Below are 13,368 nucleotides of genomic sequence, written 5' to 3' on the forward strand. Positions count from 1 at the left end.
CTCATCTAGATACTGTGCCCAGTTCTGTATAGGGCACTGGTGCGGCCTCATCTAGATACTGTGCCCGGTTCTGTATAGGTCACTGGTGCGGCCTCATCTAGATACTGTGCCCAGTTCTGTATAGGTCACTGGTGCGGCCTCATCTAGATACTGTGCCCAGTTCTGTATAGGGCACTGGTGCTGCCTCATCTAGATACTGTGCCCGGTTCTGTATAGGTCACTGGTGCGGCCTCATCTAGATACTGTGCCCAGTTCTGTATAGGGCACTGGTGCGGCCTCATCTAGATACTGTGCCCGGTTCTGTATAGGTCACTGGTGCGGCCTCATCTAGATACTGTGCCCAGTTCTGTATAGGTCACTGGTGCGGCCTCATCTAGATACTGTGCCCAGTTCTGTATAGGGCACTGGTGCGGCCTCATCTAGATACTGTGCCCGGTTCTGTATAGGTCACTGGTGCGGCCTCATCTAGATACTGTGCCCGGTTCTGTATAGGGCACTGGTGCGGCCTCATCTAGATACTGTGCCCGGTTCTGTATAGGTCACTGGTGCGGCCTCATCTAGATACTGTGCCCGGTTCTGTATAGGTCACTGGTGCGGCCTCATCTATATACTGTGCCCAGTTCTGTATAGGTCACTGGTGCAGCCTCATCTAGATACTGTGCCCGGTTCTGTATAGGTCACTGGTGCAGCCTCATCTAGATACTGTGCCCGGTTCTGTATAGGTCACTGGTGCAGCCTCATCTAGATACTGTGCCCGGTTCTGTATAGGTCACTGGTGCGGCCTCATCTAGATACTGTGCCCAGTTCTGTATAGGTCACTGGTGCGGCCTCATCTAGGTACTGTGCCCAGTTCTGTATAGGTCACTGGTGCGGCCTCATCTAGATACTGTGCCCAGTTCTGTATAGGGCACTGGTGCGGCCTCATCTAGATACTGTGCCCGGTTCTGTATAGGTCACTGGTGCGGCCTCCTCTAGATACTGTGCCCGGTTCTGTATAGGTCACTGGTGCGGCCTCATCTAGATACTGTGCCGGTTCTGTATAGGTCACTGGTGCGGCCTCATCTAGATACTGTGCCCAGTTCTGTATAGGTCACTGGTGCGGCCGCATCTAGATACTGTGCCCAGTTCTGTATAGGTCACTGGTGCGGCCTCATCTAGATACTGTGCCCAGTTCTGTATAGGTCACTGGTGCGGCCTCATCTAGATACTGTGCCCAGTTCTGTATAGGTCACTGGTGCGGCCTCATCTAGATACTGTGGCCACAGTTTGGACATACCTGATGTATAACCACCCACCCACCCAACCAACCACAAACCCACTTCACTCCTCCATGTACACTCTATCTGGACTCCTTAGTATACAACCAATAAAATCCATCATGCACCTACCTGTGCCTTCCATGTGCACCAACCCACATACTGTCACCAACATTATACCCCACCACACCCACTGGCTTTGTTGACATCCACCTATCCACCCAATGAGGCAGATCTATTGTATTATTTTTCATCCTGTACGGGATATAATGTACAAAGATCATGTAACGTGTCCCTCTGAGAGCTCAGGTCATACTGTACAATGTTATACATTATTGATATTATTTGGAAGTGAGTAATAGTATTGTGGTCCACATGGTCTTTAAGAACATCATATGAAAGAATTGGTTTATATTCAAATGTTACAGTTTTTATTGAATGTGCAATTTCTCGCTGTTTCTTAGTTTTCCCTTTCCAATGATACTGAACAAATTCACTGCCCATGTGACTAAATCTGTGCAAACAGTCATTACAATACCACAAATCAAACAATAGATGAGGGATGATATGTGGGAGGTTTAGTTGCTGCCCTTACCCTCAATTATACACCAATCAGCCACCATTAGAACCACTGACAGATGAAGTGAATAATGAATATCTAATAACAATGACACATGTCAAGGAGGGGGATATACATTATTAGGCAGCAAGGGAGCACTTCCTTCTGGAAGTTGAGGTGTTGGAACTAGGGAAATTGTCCTGAGAGACCAGGGCCAAAGTGTGACGGCTGGGTCAGAGCGTCTCTACAACGGTGGGTCTTGTACTAACCACGGCATACCGGGAACACACCACATTACAACAAGGGTCTAGGGACTGCCAATTGATCACATGGTCCTGGGCGCACATAGATGTGTGAGAAGAGACTTTCCCATCTGTTCTTATACCACGGAAGCACAAATGAATAAGGGTGAGATGTACTAATCCTTGAGAAGTGATATAATGGAGAGTGATTAAACCTTAGCAAATCAACTCCTAACTGTCATTTGTTCAAACACACCCTGTACATGACAGTCAAGAGCTAATTGGCTGGCATTTTTTCACTCAGCTAAGCTTGAAAAGTTCTAAAACGAACAGTAATGTATTCAGGGCCAGATGTACTATGACAGAAAGGTGAGGGGTGCATTACAGCTGGCTGCGTAGCCTCAGACCAGTGCCGAAGCTGACCTCCGTCTAACACAGGATGCGCCTAGAGTGGACACATGACCTCCGTCTAACACAGGATGCGCCTAGAGTGGACACATGAGCTCCGTCTAACACAGGATGCGCCCAGAGTGGACACATGACCTCCGTCTAACACAGGATGCGCCTAGAGTGGACACATGACCTCCGTCTAACACAGGATGCGCCCAGAGTGGACACATGACCTCCAACTAACACAGGATGCGCCCAGAGTGGACACATGAGCTCCGTCTAACACAGGATGCGCCCAGAGTGGACACATGACCTCCGTCTAACACAGGATGCGCCTAGAGTGGACACATGACCTCCGTCTAACACAGGATGCGCCCAGAGTGGACACATGACCTCCAACTAACACAGGATGCGCCCAGAGTGGACACATGACCTCCGTCTAACACAGGATGCGCCCAGAGTGGACACATGACCTCCAACTAACACAGGATGCGCCCAGAGTGGACACATGACCTCCGTCTTACACAGGATGCACCCAGAGTGGACACATGACCTCCAACTAACACAGGATGCGCCCAGAGTGGACACATGACCTCCAACTAACACAGGATGCGCCCAGAGTGGACACATGACCTCCGTCTTACACAGGATGCGCCCAGAGTGGACACATGAGCTCCGTCTAACACAGGATGCGCCCAGAGTGGACACATGACCTCCGTCTTACACAGGATGCGCCCAGAGTGGACACATGAGCTCCGTCTAACACAGGATGCGCCTAGAGTGGACACATGACCTCCAACTAACACAGGATGCACCTAGAGTGGACACATGACCTCCAACTAACACAGGATGCGCCCAGAGTGGACACATGACCTCCAACTAACACAGGATGCGCCCAGAGTGGACACATGAGCTCCGTCTAACACAGGATGCGCCCAGAGTGGACACATGACCTCCGTCTAACACAGGATGCGCCTAGAGTGGACACATGACCTCCGTCTAACACAGGATGCGCCCAGAGTGGACACATGACCTCCAACTAACACAGGATGCGCCCAGAGTGGACACATGACCTCCAACTAACACAGAATGCGCCTAGAGTGGACACATGACCTCCGTCTAACACAGGATGCGCCCAGAGTGGACACATGACCTCCAACTAACACAGGATGCGCCCAGAGTGGACACATGACCTCCGTCTTACACAGGATGTGCCCAGAGTGGACACATGAGCTCCGTCTAACACAGGATGCGCCCAGAGTGGACACATGACCTCCGTCTTACACAGGATGCGCCCAGAGTGGACACATGACCTCCGTCTTACACAGGATGCACCCAGAGTGGACACATGACCTCCAACTAACACAGGATGCGCCCAGAGTGGACACATGACCTCCAACTAACACAGGATGCGCCCAGAGTGGACACATGACCTCCGTCTTATCAGGGTGCACCCAGAGTGGACACATGACCTCCGTCTTACACAGGATGCGCCCAGAGTGGACACATGACCTCCAACTAACACAGGATGCGCCCAGAGTGGACACATGACCTCCAACTAACACAGGATGCGCCTAGAGTGGACACATGACCTCCGTCTTACACAGGATGCACCTAGAGTGGACACATGACCTCCGTCTAACACAGGATGCGCCCAGAGTGGACACATGACTTCCGTCTAACACAGGATGCGCCCAGAGTGGACACATGACCTCCAACTAACACAGGATGCGCCCAGAGTGGACACATGACCTCCAACTAACACAGGATGCGCCTAGAGTGGACACATGACCTCCGTCTTACACAGGATGCACCCAGAGTGGACACATGACCTCCGTCTAACAAAGGATGCGCCCAGAGTGGACACATGACCTCCGTCTAACACAGGATGCGCCCAGAGTGGACACATGACTTCCGTCTAACACAGGATGCGCCCAGAGTGGACACATGACCTCCAACTAACACAGGATGCGCCCAGAGTGGACACATGACCTCCAACTAACACAGGATGCGCCCAGAGTGGACACATGACCTCCAACTAACACAGGATGCGCCTAGAGTGGACACATGACCTCCGTCTTACACAGGATGCGCCCAGAGTGGACACATGACCAACTAACACAGGATGCGCCTAGAGTGGACATGAGCTTCATTTACCTGGGGAAAATATGGCACCAGAATGCACTATGGGAAAAAGGCAAATCGGTGGAGGCAGCAATGTTCTGCTGGAAACCTTAGCTCTTAGTTTGTAGATACCACCTCAGTGAACATGATTACAGACCAAGTGCCCACCTTCATGGTAGCAGTATTCCCTGGTGGCAGTGGCCTCTCTCAGTGGGATAATGCACCTGGCCACACTGCAGACATTGCTCAGTAATGGGGGAACATGATAAAGACTTGGCCTCAAATTCTCGAGATTTCAGTTCGAGCCTCTGTGGGATGTGCTGGAAAACCAGTCCTCAAATTCTCGAGATTTCAGTTCGAGCCTCTGTGGGATGTGCTGGAAAACCAGTCCAAGTCATACCTTACAGGATTTGGTACCAACGTTGTGGTGCCACATAACACAGGACACCCTCAGAGGGCTTGTGGAGTGCACATCTGGAGGTGGTTTTACTCTTATAGCCAGTCTGTGTTAATTCCGCTTTTCCCTCTACAGCATCAGCTGGAAAACCTCAGACAAAGTCTGACCAGATGTGGACTGCAAGGAGAGGAGACATGGTGTGTAACACCCCGAAACCCTCCTCACGCGTGCTACACCCCGGAACCCTCCTCACGCGTGCTACACCCCGGAACCCTCCTCACGCGTGCTACACCCCGGAACACTGCTCACGCGTGCAACACCCCGAAACACTGCTCACGCGTGCTACACCCCGGAACCCTCCTCACGCGTGCTATACCCCGGAACACTGCTCACGCGTGCAACACCCCGAAACACTGCTCACGCGTGCAACACCCCGAAACCCTCCTCACGCGTGCTACACCCCGGAACCCTCCTCACGCGTGCTACACCCCGGAACCCTGCTCACGCGTGCAAAACCCCGAAACACTGCTCACGCGTGCTACACCCCGGAACCCTCCTCACGCGTGCTACACCCCGGAACCCTGCTCACGCGTGCAAAACCCCGAAACACTGCTCACGCGTGCTACACCCCGGAACCCTCCTCACGCGTGCTACACCCCGGAACCCTCCTCACGCGTGCTACACCCCGGAACCCTCCTCACGCGTGCTACACCCCGGAACCCTCCTCACGCGTGCTACACCCCGGAACCCTCCTCACGCGTGCTACACCCCGGAACCCTCCTCACGCGTGCTACACCCCGGAACCCTGCTCACGCGTGCAAAACCCCGAAACACTGCTCACGCGTGCTACACCCCGGAACCCTCCTCACGCGTGCTACACCCCGGAACCCTCCTCACGCGTGCTACACCCCGGAACCCTCCTCACGCGTGCTACACCCCGGAACCCTCCTCACGCGTGCTACACCCCGGAACCCTGCTCACGCGTGCAAAACCCCGAAACACTGCTCACGCGTGCAACACCCCGAAACACTGCTCACGCGTGCTACACCCCGGAACCCTCCTCACGCGTGCTACACCCCGGAACACTGCTCACGCGTGCAACACCCCGAAACACTGCTCACGCGTGCAACACCCCGAAACCCTGCTCACGCGTGCTACACCCCGAAACCCTGCTCACGCGTGCTACACCCCGAAACCCTCCTCACGCGTGCTACACCCCAGAACCCTCCTCACGCGTGCTACACCCCAGAACCCTGCTCACGCGTGCTACACCCCGAAACCCTGCTCACGCGTGCTACACCCCAAAACCCTGCTCACGCGTGCTACACCCCGAAACCCTGCTCACGCGTGTGACATGCGGTAACTAGTGTCACTAAGACGGCTCGTGTTATTTACTGTACCACTCATGAACATCCTCACATCAGTACAAACAGCTGAGAACATTCCACCGTGACGTTGATAATAGAACATTCCGCCATGATACTCTTAATGGAACATACCACCACGACGTTCATAATAGAACATTCCGCCATGACGGTCATTGCCATTTTTCCACATCCAATTAATTGTCTTTATTTAATTGTTTACATTTGGTCCAGTGTTAAAAAACATCTCATGAAGGAAAAGTCCAAAAGACACATCAGGTTTTAAGGCTGAGTCTCCCCGATGTCCATCCACTACTTGCCGGTCAGTGGTTGTGATTCAGAAAAGAAAGCCTGAAACGAGGGAAGATGATTGTACTCTTCACATCTGAAACAAATGGGATGTAATTGTATCAGTCTCAGTATATTGGGCATCGCTCCCTAACACTATAGTACTGCAGTGTAACCCAGATTGCTGTCTGCAGCAAGGAGACATCGGGATTCTGATCATGTAACATTCAGCCACACGTGAGAAAGGTACAAGCTACACGTACAGGTAATATGTATACTATACAGTATCATTTCTGAACCTGTTGAGTAGTTATTGATGTGTCAGTTACCCCGCTACTCCTGTGAGCGACACTACGAGCACAGCTGCTTCCCAGGAGCGACACTACGGGCACAGCTGCTTCCCAGGAGCGACACTACGAGCACAGCTGCTTCCCAGGAGCGACACTACGGGCACAGCTGCTTCCCAGGAGTGACTCTATGGGCACAGCTGCCCCACTGACAATGGGAGCGACACTACGGGCACAGATGCCCCGCTAACCCCAGGAGCGACACTACGAGCACAGCTGCTTCCCAGGAGCGACACTACGGGCACAGATGCCCCGCTAACCCCAGGAGCGACACTACGAGCACAGCTGCTTCCCAGGAGCGACACTACGGGCACAGATGCCCCGCTAACCCCAGGAGCGACACTACGAGCACAGATGCACCGCTGACCCTGGGAGGGACACTACGAGCACCGCTGCTTCCCAGGAGCGACACTACGGGCACAGATGCCCCGCTAACCCCAGGAGCGACACTACGAGCACAGATGCACCGCTGACCCTGGGAGGGACACTACGAGCACAGCTGCTTCCCAGGAGCGACACTACGGGCACAGATGCCCCGCTAACCCCAGGAGCGACACTACGAGCACAGATGCACCGCTGACCCTGGGAGGGACACTACGAGCACCGCTGCTTCCCAGGAGCGACACTACGGGCACAGATGCCCCGCTAACCCCAGGAGCGACACTACGAGCACAGCTGCTTCCCAGGAGCGACACTACGGGCACAGATGCCCCGCTAACCCCAGGAGCGACACTACGAGCACAGCTGCTTCCCAGGAGCGACACTACGGGCACAGATGCCCCGCTAACCCCAGGAGCGACACTACGAGCACAGATGCACCGCTGACCCTGGGAGGGACACTACGAGCACAGCTGCTTCCCAGGAGCGACACTACGGGCACAGATGCCCCGCTAACCCCAGGAGCGACACTACGAGCACAGATGCACCGCTGACCCTGGGAGGGACACTACGAGCACCGCTGCTTCCCAGGAGCGACACTACGGGCACAGATGCCCCGCTAACCCCAGGAGCGACACTACGAGCACAGCTGCTTCCTAGGAGCGACACTACGGGCACAGATGCCCCGCTAACCCCAGGAGCGACACTACGAGCACAGATGCACCGCTGACCCTGGGAGGGACACTACGAGCACAGCTGCTTCCCAGGAGCGACACTACGGGCACAGATGCCCCGCTGACCCTGGGAGGGACACTACGAGCACAGCTGCTTCCCGGGAGCGACACTACGGGCACAGATGCCCCGCTGACCCTGGGAGGGACACTACGAGCACAGCTGCTTCCCGGGAGTGACCCTACGGGCACAGATGCCCCGCTGACCCCGGGAGCGATACTCATACCTAGCTGCGCTGCGGAGTGATTCTATAGAGCTCAGTTGCCCCACTTTCACCATTGGCACAGCTGCATAAACCAACAGCAAAGTAATCCTCACCCTTAAACCGTCCCCCTAATCCAGGGGCTCACCCGTTCTTGGGCCTGATTCAGAGTTGAACGCTGCTGTATGCAATCGCAGATCGAGCAATCAAATGACTGCGCATGCAGATGGATCATATCGCACAACAGAAATAGTGTATGGATTGTATTTGCTTTCCTCCTGCAATTTGACTGAGAGCAACCTGGGAGTGTCAGGTAATACACAGGCGTGCCCAGGTGTCTGTGATGTCAGCACTGAGTGTCAGGTAATACACAGGCGTGCCCAGGTGTCTGTGATGTCAGCGCTGAGTGTCAGGTAATACACAGGCGTGCCCAGGTGTCTGATGTCAGCGCTGAGTGTCAGGTAATACACAGGTGTGCCCAGGTGTCTGTGATGTCAGCGCTGAGTGTCAGGTAATACACAGGCGTGCCCAGGTGTCTGTGATGTCAGCGCTGAGTGTCAGGTAATACACAGGCGTGCCCAGGTGTCTGTGATGTCAGCGCTGAGTGTCAGGTAATACACAGGCGTGCCCAGGTGTCTGTGATGTCAGCGCTGAGTGTCAGGTAATACACAGGCGTGCCCAGGTGTCTGTGATGTCAGCGCTGAGTGTCAGGTAATACACAGGCGTGCCCAGGTGTCTGTGATGTCAGCGCTGAGTGTCAGGTAATACACAGGCGTGCCCAGGTGTCTGTGATGTCAGCGCTGAGTGTCAGGTAATACACAGGCGTGCCCAGGTGTCTGTGATGTCAGCGCTGAGTGTCAGGTAAAACACAGGCGTGCCCAGGTGTCTGTGATGTCAGCGCTGAGTGTCAGGTATTACACAGGCGTGCCCAGGTGTCTGTGATGTCAGCGCTGAGTGTCAGGTATTACACAGGCGTGCCCAGGTGTCTGTGATGTCAGCGCTGGCCCCGATTAGTGCAAATGGGAGTAATTCTGACTCTTCCACAACTGTACGACAGACTGGAAAAATCATTTGCTGTTTCCTGAATTGCGTATGGATCTGCGAGTGGATAGTAAATAGCGATCCATTCACAAATTACTTGCAGAATTACACGATGCTGATTTTCTCTGTCTGAATCCGGCCCCTTATCTGCCGTCACATTCTATGCTCCTATGTAAGATCTTTACGATATTATATGGAAATTGACATCCCCAAAGCGACAGGGTGAAAGTCGCTAAATCCATTTCCGCCTCTGGAATAAATTGCATTCACTCACAAGAATACTTACAAGATAGAATTATTCTATGACTTGCTGACATTTTCATAAATGACGTCGCTGATCCGAAACTGCTGCTTTTTCTTTTTCCACAATAACTGGACACATTGATGGATAAAAATAAATTGTTCCTGGAAAAAAAAACGAATGGATTGAAATCGATGCTTCGTCTACATTCTGGGGTCTGTTACTAAGTATAAATACAGCATCACACTTTCTCCTTCACCTGGTCAGTATGTGGCTCAAAACAATTGTGGTTCTATGGAGAAAACACCATGGGGGAAATGTACTAATAAAAATATGTATAAAATAAATCAATTCTAAAATACTTCAATTCTTATAAATGGCATATTCTTATTTACGAATACGAATGTCTACGCCATCGAAAGAATACAAATAGGAATCATGATTCAAAAGAATGGGGATTCCTAATTTACTAAGCACCTGTATATTACCAGCAATTAGCGGGATACGGTCACTAATTGTCGATAAATACGCCTGGAAAATACACTTCATTTTCCAGGCGTATTTGAGCCTGGGGGGATCTGACTGGTCTGTGCAGGCTAAAGCTGAAGAGCCGGTCCTGGCTTTAAAATAATCAGGGAACCAAACAAGTAGGGGTTCCCTGTATTTTTTAAAACCAGCAACAGGCCTAAGGGCCGGTCCTGGTTCCCAAAATACAGGGGACACAACAAGAAGGGGTCCCCCATATTTTGAGAACCAGCACCAGGGCCCAACCAGCCAGCAGGGTAATGCCACAGCCGGGGGGAGACTTCTTATACAAGTCCCCCTGGCAAAGCAATAACCCCCTGACCAGTCAGCCTGGGCAGGGGTCCTGGGGAAGTGGGGACCCCCCAAAGAAGTGGTCTCCCCCTCCAGAATTTATCTGACCTGGCTGTCCCCGGTACCCCTGGGCTGTGGGTAATAGGCCGATGATTGTGTAAAAATAGAAATTAATATAAAATATATTGGCCTCCTAGCGACTCCTGATTGGCCGCTAGCCAATAGCAGTATTCAGGGGGAGGAGCCGAAGGATGTAAAAAAAACTAGTATTCAGATGAGAATTTATATATAGAGCAACATTGGAGCCTGCCCGCTGCTTATGGCTCTCACTGTAGGCCAATGGCATAATGTACTGTGCATCTGACATTTGTACTATGGAGTGTAAGCTTAGGGGGAGGATTTTGGGGAAAGTAGACAGGTGCAGGCTAGTGAACTCAAAGAGTATTGGAATGCATGACCATTACACCAGCAGTGACTGCAATGACCAAGTATACAAATACATATACTGTAACATGGAGGTGGTTCCCCTTTTTCAGCTAAACGGCTCCCACTACCCATGGCAACTTCCACAAGAGGCTGGAGTGGTTCTGTGGGAATTTGTGCCCATTCCTTCTGTAGAGCATTTATGAGGTCAGGCCCTGATGTAGGCCATCATTGCTCCTCCGCCAGCCCCATGAGAAGGCCATCATTGCTCCTCCGCCAGCCCCATGAGAAGGCCATCATTGCTCCTCCGCCAGCCCCGTATCATCATCCCTCCTTCACCACAGCCCCCATACCATCATCCCTTCATTGCCACCAGCCCTGTACCATCTTCCCTCCACCCCCGCACCATATTCCCTCCACCACCACCAGCCCCCCGTACCATGATCCCTCCACCACCGCCAGCCTCCGTACCTTCACCCCCCTTCCACTGCCAGCCCCGTACCATTATCCCACCTTCACCACCAGTCCCCGTACCATTATCTTCCACCACCAGCTCCCGTACCATCATCCCTCCACTGCCGCCAGCTCCCATACCATCATTCCTCCTCCACCACCAGTCCCCCTACTATTATCCCTCAAACACTGCCACCCCATATACTATCATCCCTTCACCGCTGCCAGCCTCCATACCATCATCCCTTCTCCACCGCCAGCCTCCATACCATCATCCCTCCTCCACCACTAGCCCTTATACCATCATCTCTCCACTGCCGCCAGCCCCCATACCATCATCCCTCCACCATCACCAGCCCCTGTACCATCATCCATCCACCTCTGCCAGCCCCGTACTATCATCCCTCCTCCACAAGCCCCCATACCACCATCCCTCTACTGCCGCCTGCCCCTGTACCACCATTCCTCCACTGCTGCCAGCCCTGTTCCACCATCTCTCCACCTCCACCAGTCCCTGGACCATTATCCCTCCACCACCGCCAATCACTGTACCATTATCCCTCCTCCACCAGCCACTGTGGCGGAACTACCGAGGGTGCAGGGGGTGCAGCTGCTATGAGGCCCGGTGGCTGGGGGGCCCCGATGGACAGCAAGCACTCCCCTGCACCGTGCAGCCGCCGGTGTGATGCTGATCTGCTTGAGGGAGAGCAAGGAGCCATGCAGGGGGGGGATGATGTCATGCGTTTCGGGCCAGTCCAGAAGTGAAGTGAGACTGCGGAAGGCAAAGCAGCTGTACCCCCCGAGCCGGACACATGCTGGAGGGATTGATTGTCAGTCCAACTGGCTCTGGCACTGTAGTGTAGTGACAGTGAGGGCAGCCGAAGGAGGACTCCTACCAGTGATGTGCGGAGGACTTCTGCCTGTGATGTGCGGTGGCGGCCCTCACCCCCCCATCCCCCCTGCTGGCTGGCGCCGATACCCTCCCCACTGCATACACCCATCGCAGATGCCGCTGCATCCCCCAGGAGTGGGAGACACCTGCCGGGGGGGGGGGGGGGGGGTGAGGTAGCCGGCGCAGCGTACGGGACCAGGAGACACCGCGCTGGCTTGTGGGACACCCGGTGCTCTGGAGAGGTGAGCTGGACACACGGCTTCAACAAGAAGGAGAACTGGTGCGGTGAGTGGTAGACACTGCTCCAACAAGAGGGAGATTGAGCAGGAGGCAAGGCACCAGTGAGTGGGAGACCCGGCACGCGGAGCAGGATTCCAATTCCCTGCCAAAACCAGAGGTACACACGGGGGAGAGGGTATTTAGGAGCCACAAAGTAATGGCTGTCATGAGCCTTTCAAACCTGCTCTTCCATCTCCCCCCACCTCTTGTCCTCTACACCCCTGGTATTCTCTACCCCCCCACACTCTCTTGTCACATACCCCCCCTCTCATCCTCGACCCCCCACTCTCACCCTCGAATCCCCACTCTCATCCTTGATCCTCTACTCCCCCCACTCTCATCCTCTACTCCCCCCTCCCACACTCTTGTCCTCTCCACCCCCCCCCCCACCCCCACATGTCCTCTACTCCCTCTCACTCTCATCATTCTCCCCCCTAATGTGAACAGTAGTAAGAATGGGGCAGGGGGCCCCTTTTAAGATTTGCTATGGGGCCCACAGAGTATTAGTTACACCCCTGACCAGCCCCAGTACCATTATCCCTCCACTGCCACCAGCCCTTATACCATCATCCCTTCACTGCCATCCCCTGTACTATCATCCCTCCTCCACCAGTCCCTTTACCATCAACCCTCCTCCACCAACAGCTGTATGTATAATAATAGAAAACACCTATTAGATGTCATTTCCTGAATAATGACCATTTATCATACACTCACCTCTGTCTGCACCATAGACATCCTGTAAGAGCGAAGTTCACCCACAAGACCTAAAACATCTACAAATTCATGATCTCGAATGTGCTGCATCAGACGGTCCAGGGCTATAAATGTTCCTGTTCTCCCAACACCAGCACTGAAACACAAAAGGAGGGTATTGCCAATACAGAGACTCCTAGTGGTACATTTACCAAGCAAAGTGTGCATATAGGGCCTCATTTATTAAT

General features: G+C 53.4%; 1 protein-coding gene across 8 annotated transcripts in view; it reads right to left on the bottom strand.

Annotated features, from left to right (window-relative positions):
• Positions 1 to 6,175: 6,175 nt before the first annotated feature.
• The window catches only part of PTPRO (protein tyrosine phosphatase receptor type O), a 463,930-nt gene continuing 456,737 nt past the window's right edge, over positions 6,176 to 13,368 (bottom strand). Inside the window, exons 26-28 of one of the 8 annotated variants that reach the window (XM_083180720.1) lie at positions 13,142 to 13,277; positions 9,607 to 9,725; positions 6,176 to 6,683 (exon numbers count right to left, since the gene is read on the bottom strand). In XM_083180720.1, coding sequence (XP_083036846.1) covers positions 9,621 to 9,725; positions 13,142 to 13,277 — 241 coding nt within the window. In that variant the 3' untranslated portion in view covers positions 6,176 to 6,683; positions 9,607 to 9,620. Of the gene's footprint in view, positions 6,718 to 9,606; positions 9,726 to 13,141; positions 13,278 to 13,368 lie in introns of those variants that run through there. The other 7 variants (XM_083180719.1, XM_083180724.1, XM_083180721.1 and 4 more) reach the window with 7 other exon arrangements.

This window comes from Crinia signifera, chromosome 4 (genome assembly GCF_055691185.1).
Source record: "Crinia signifera chromosome 4, ASM5569118v1, whole genome shotgun sequence".
Taxonomy (NCBI): Eukaryota; Metazoa; Chordata; class Amphibia; order Anura; family Myobatrachidae; genus Crinia; species Crinia signifera.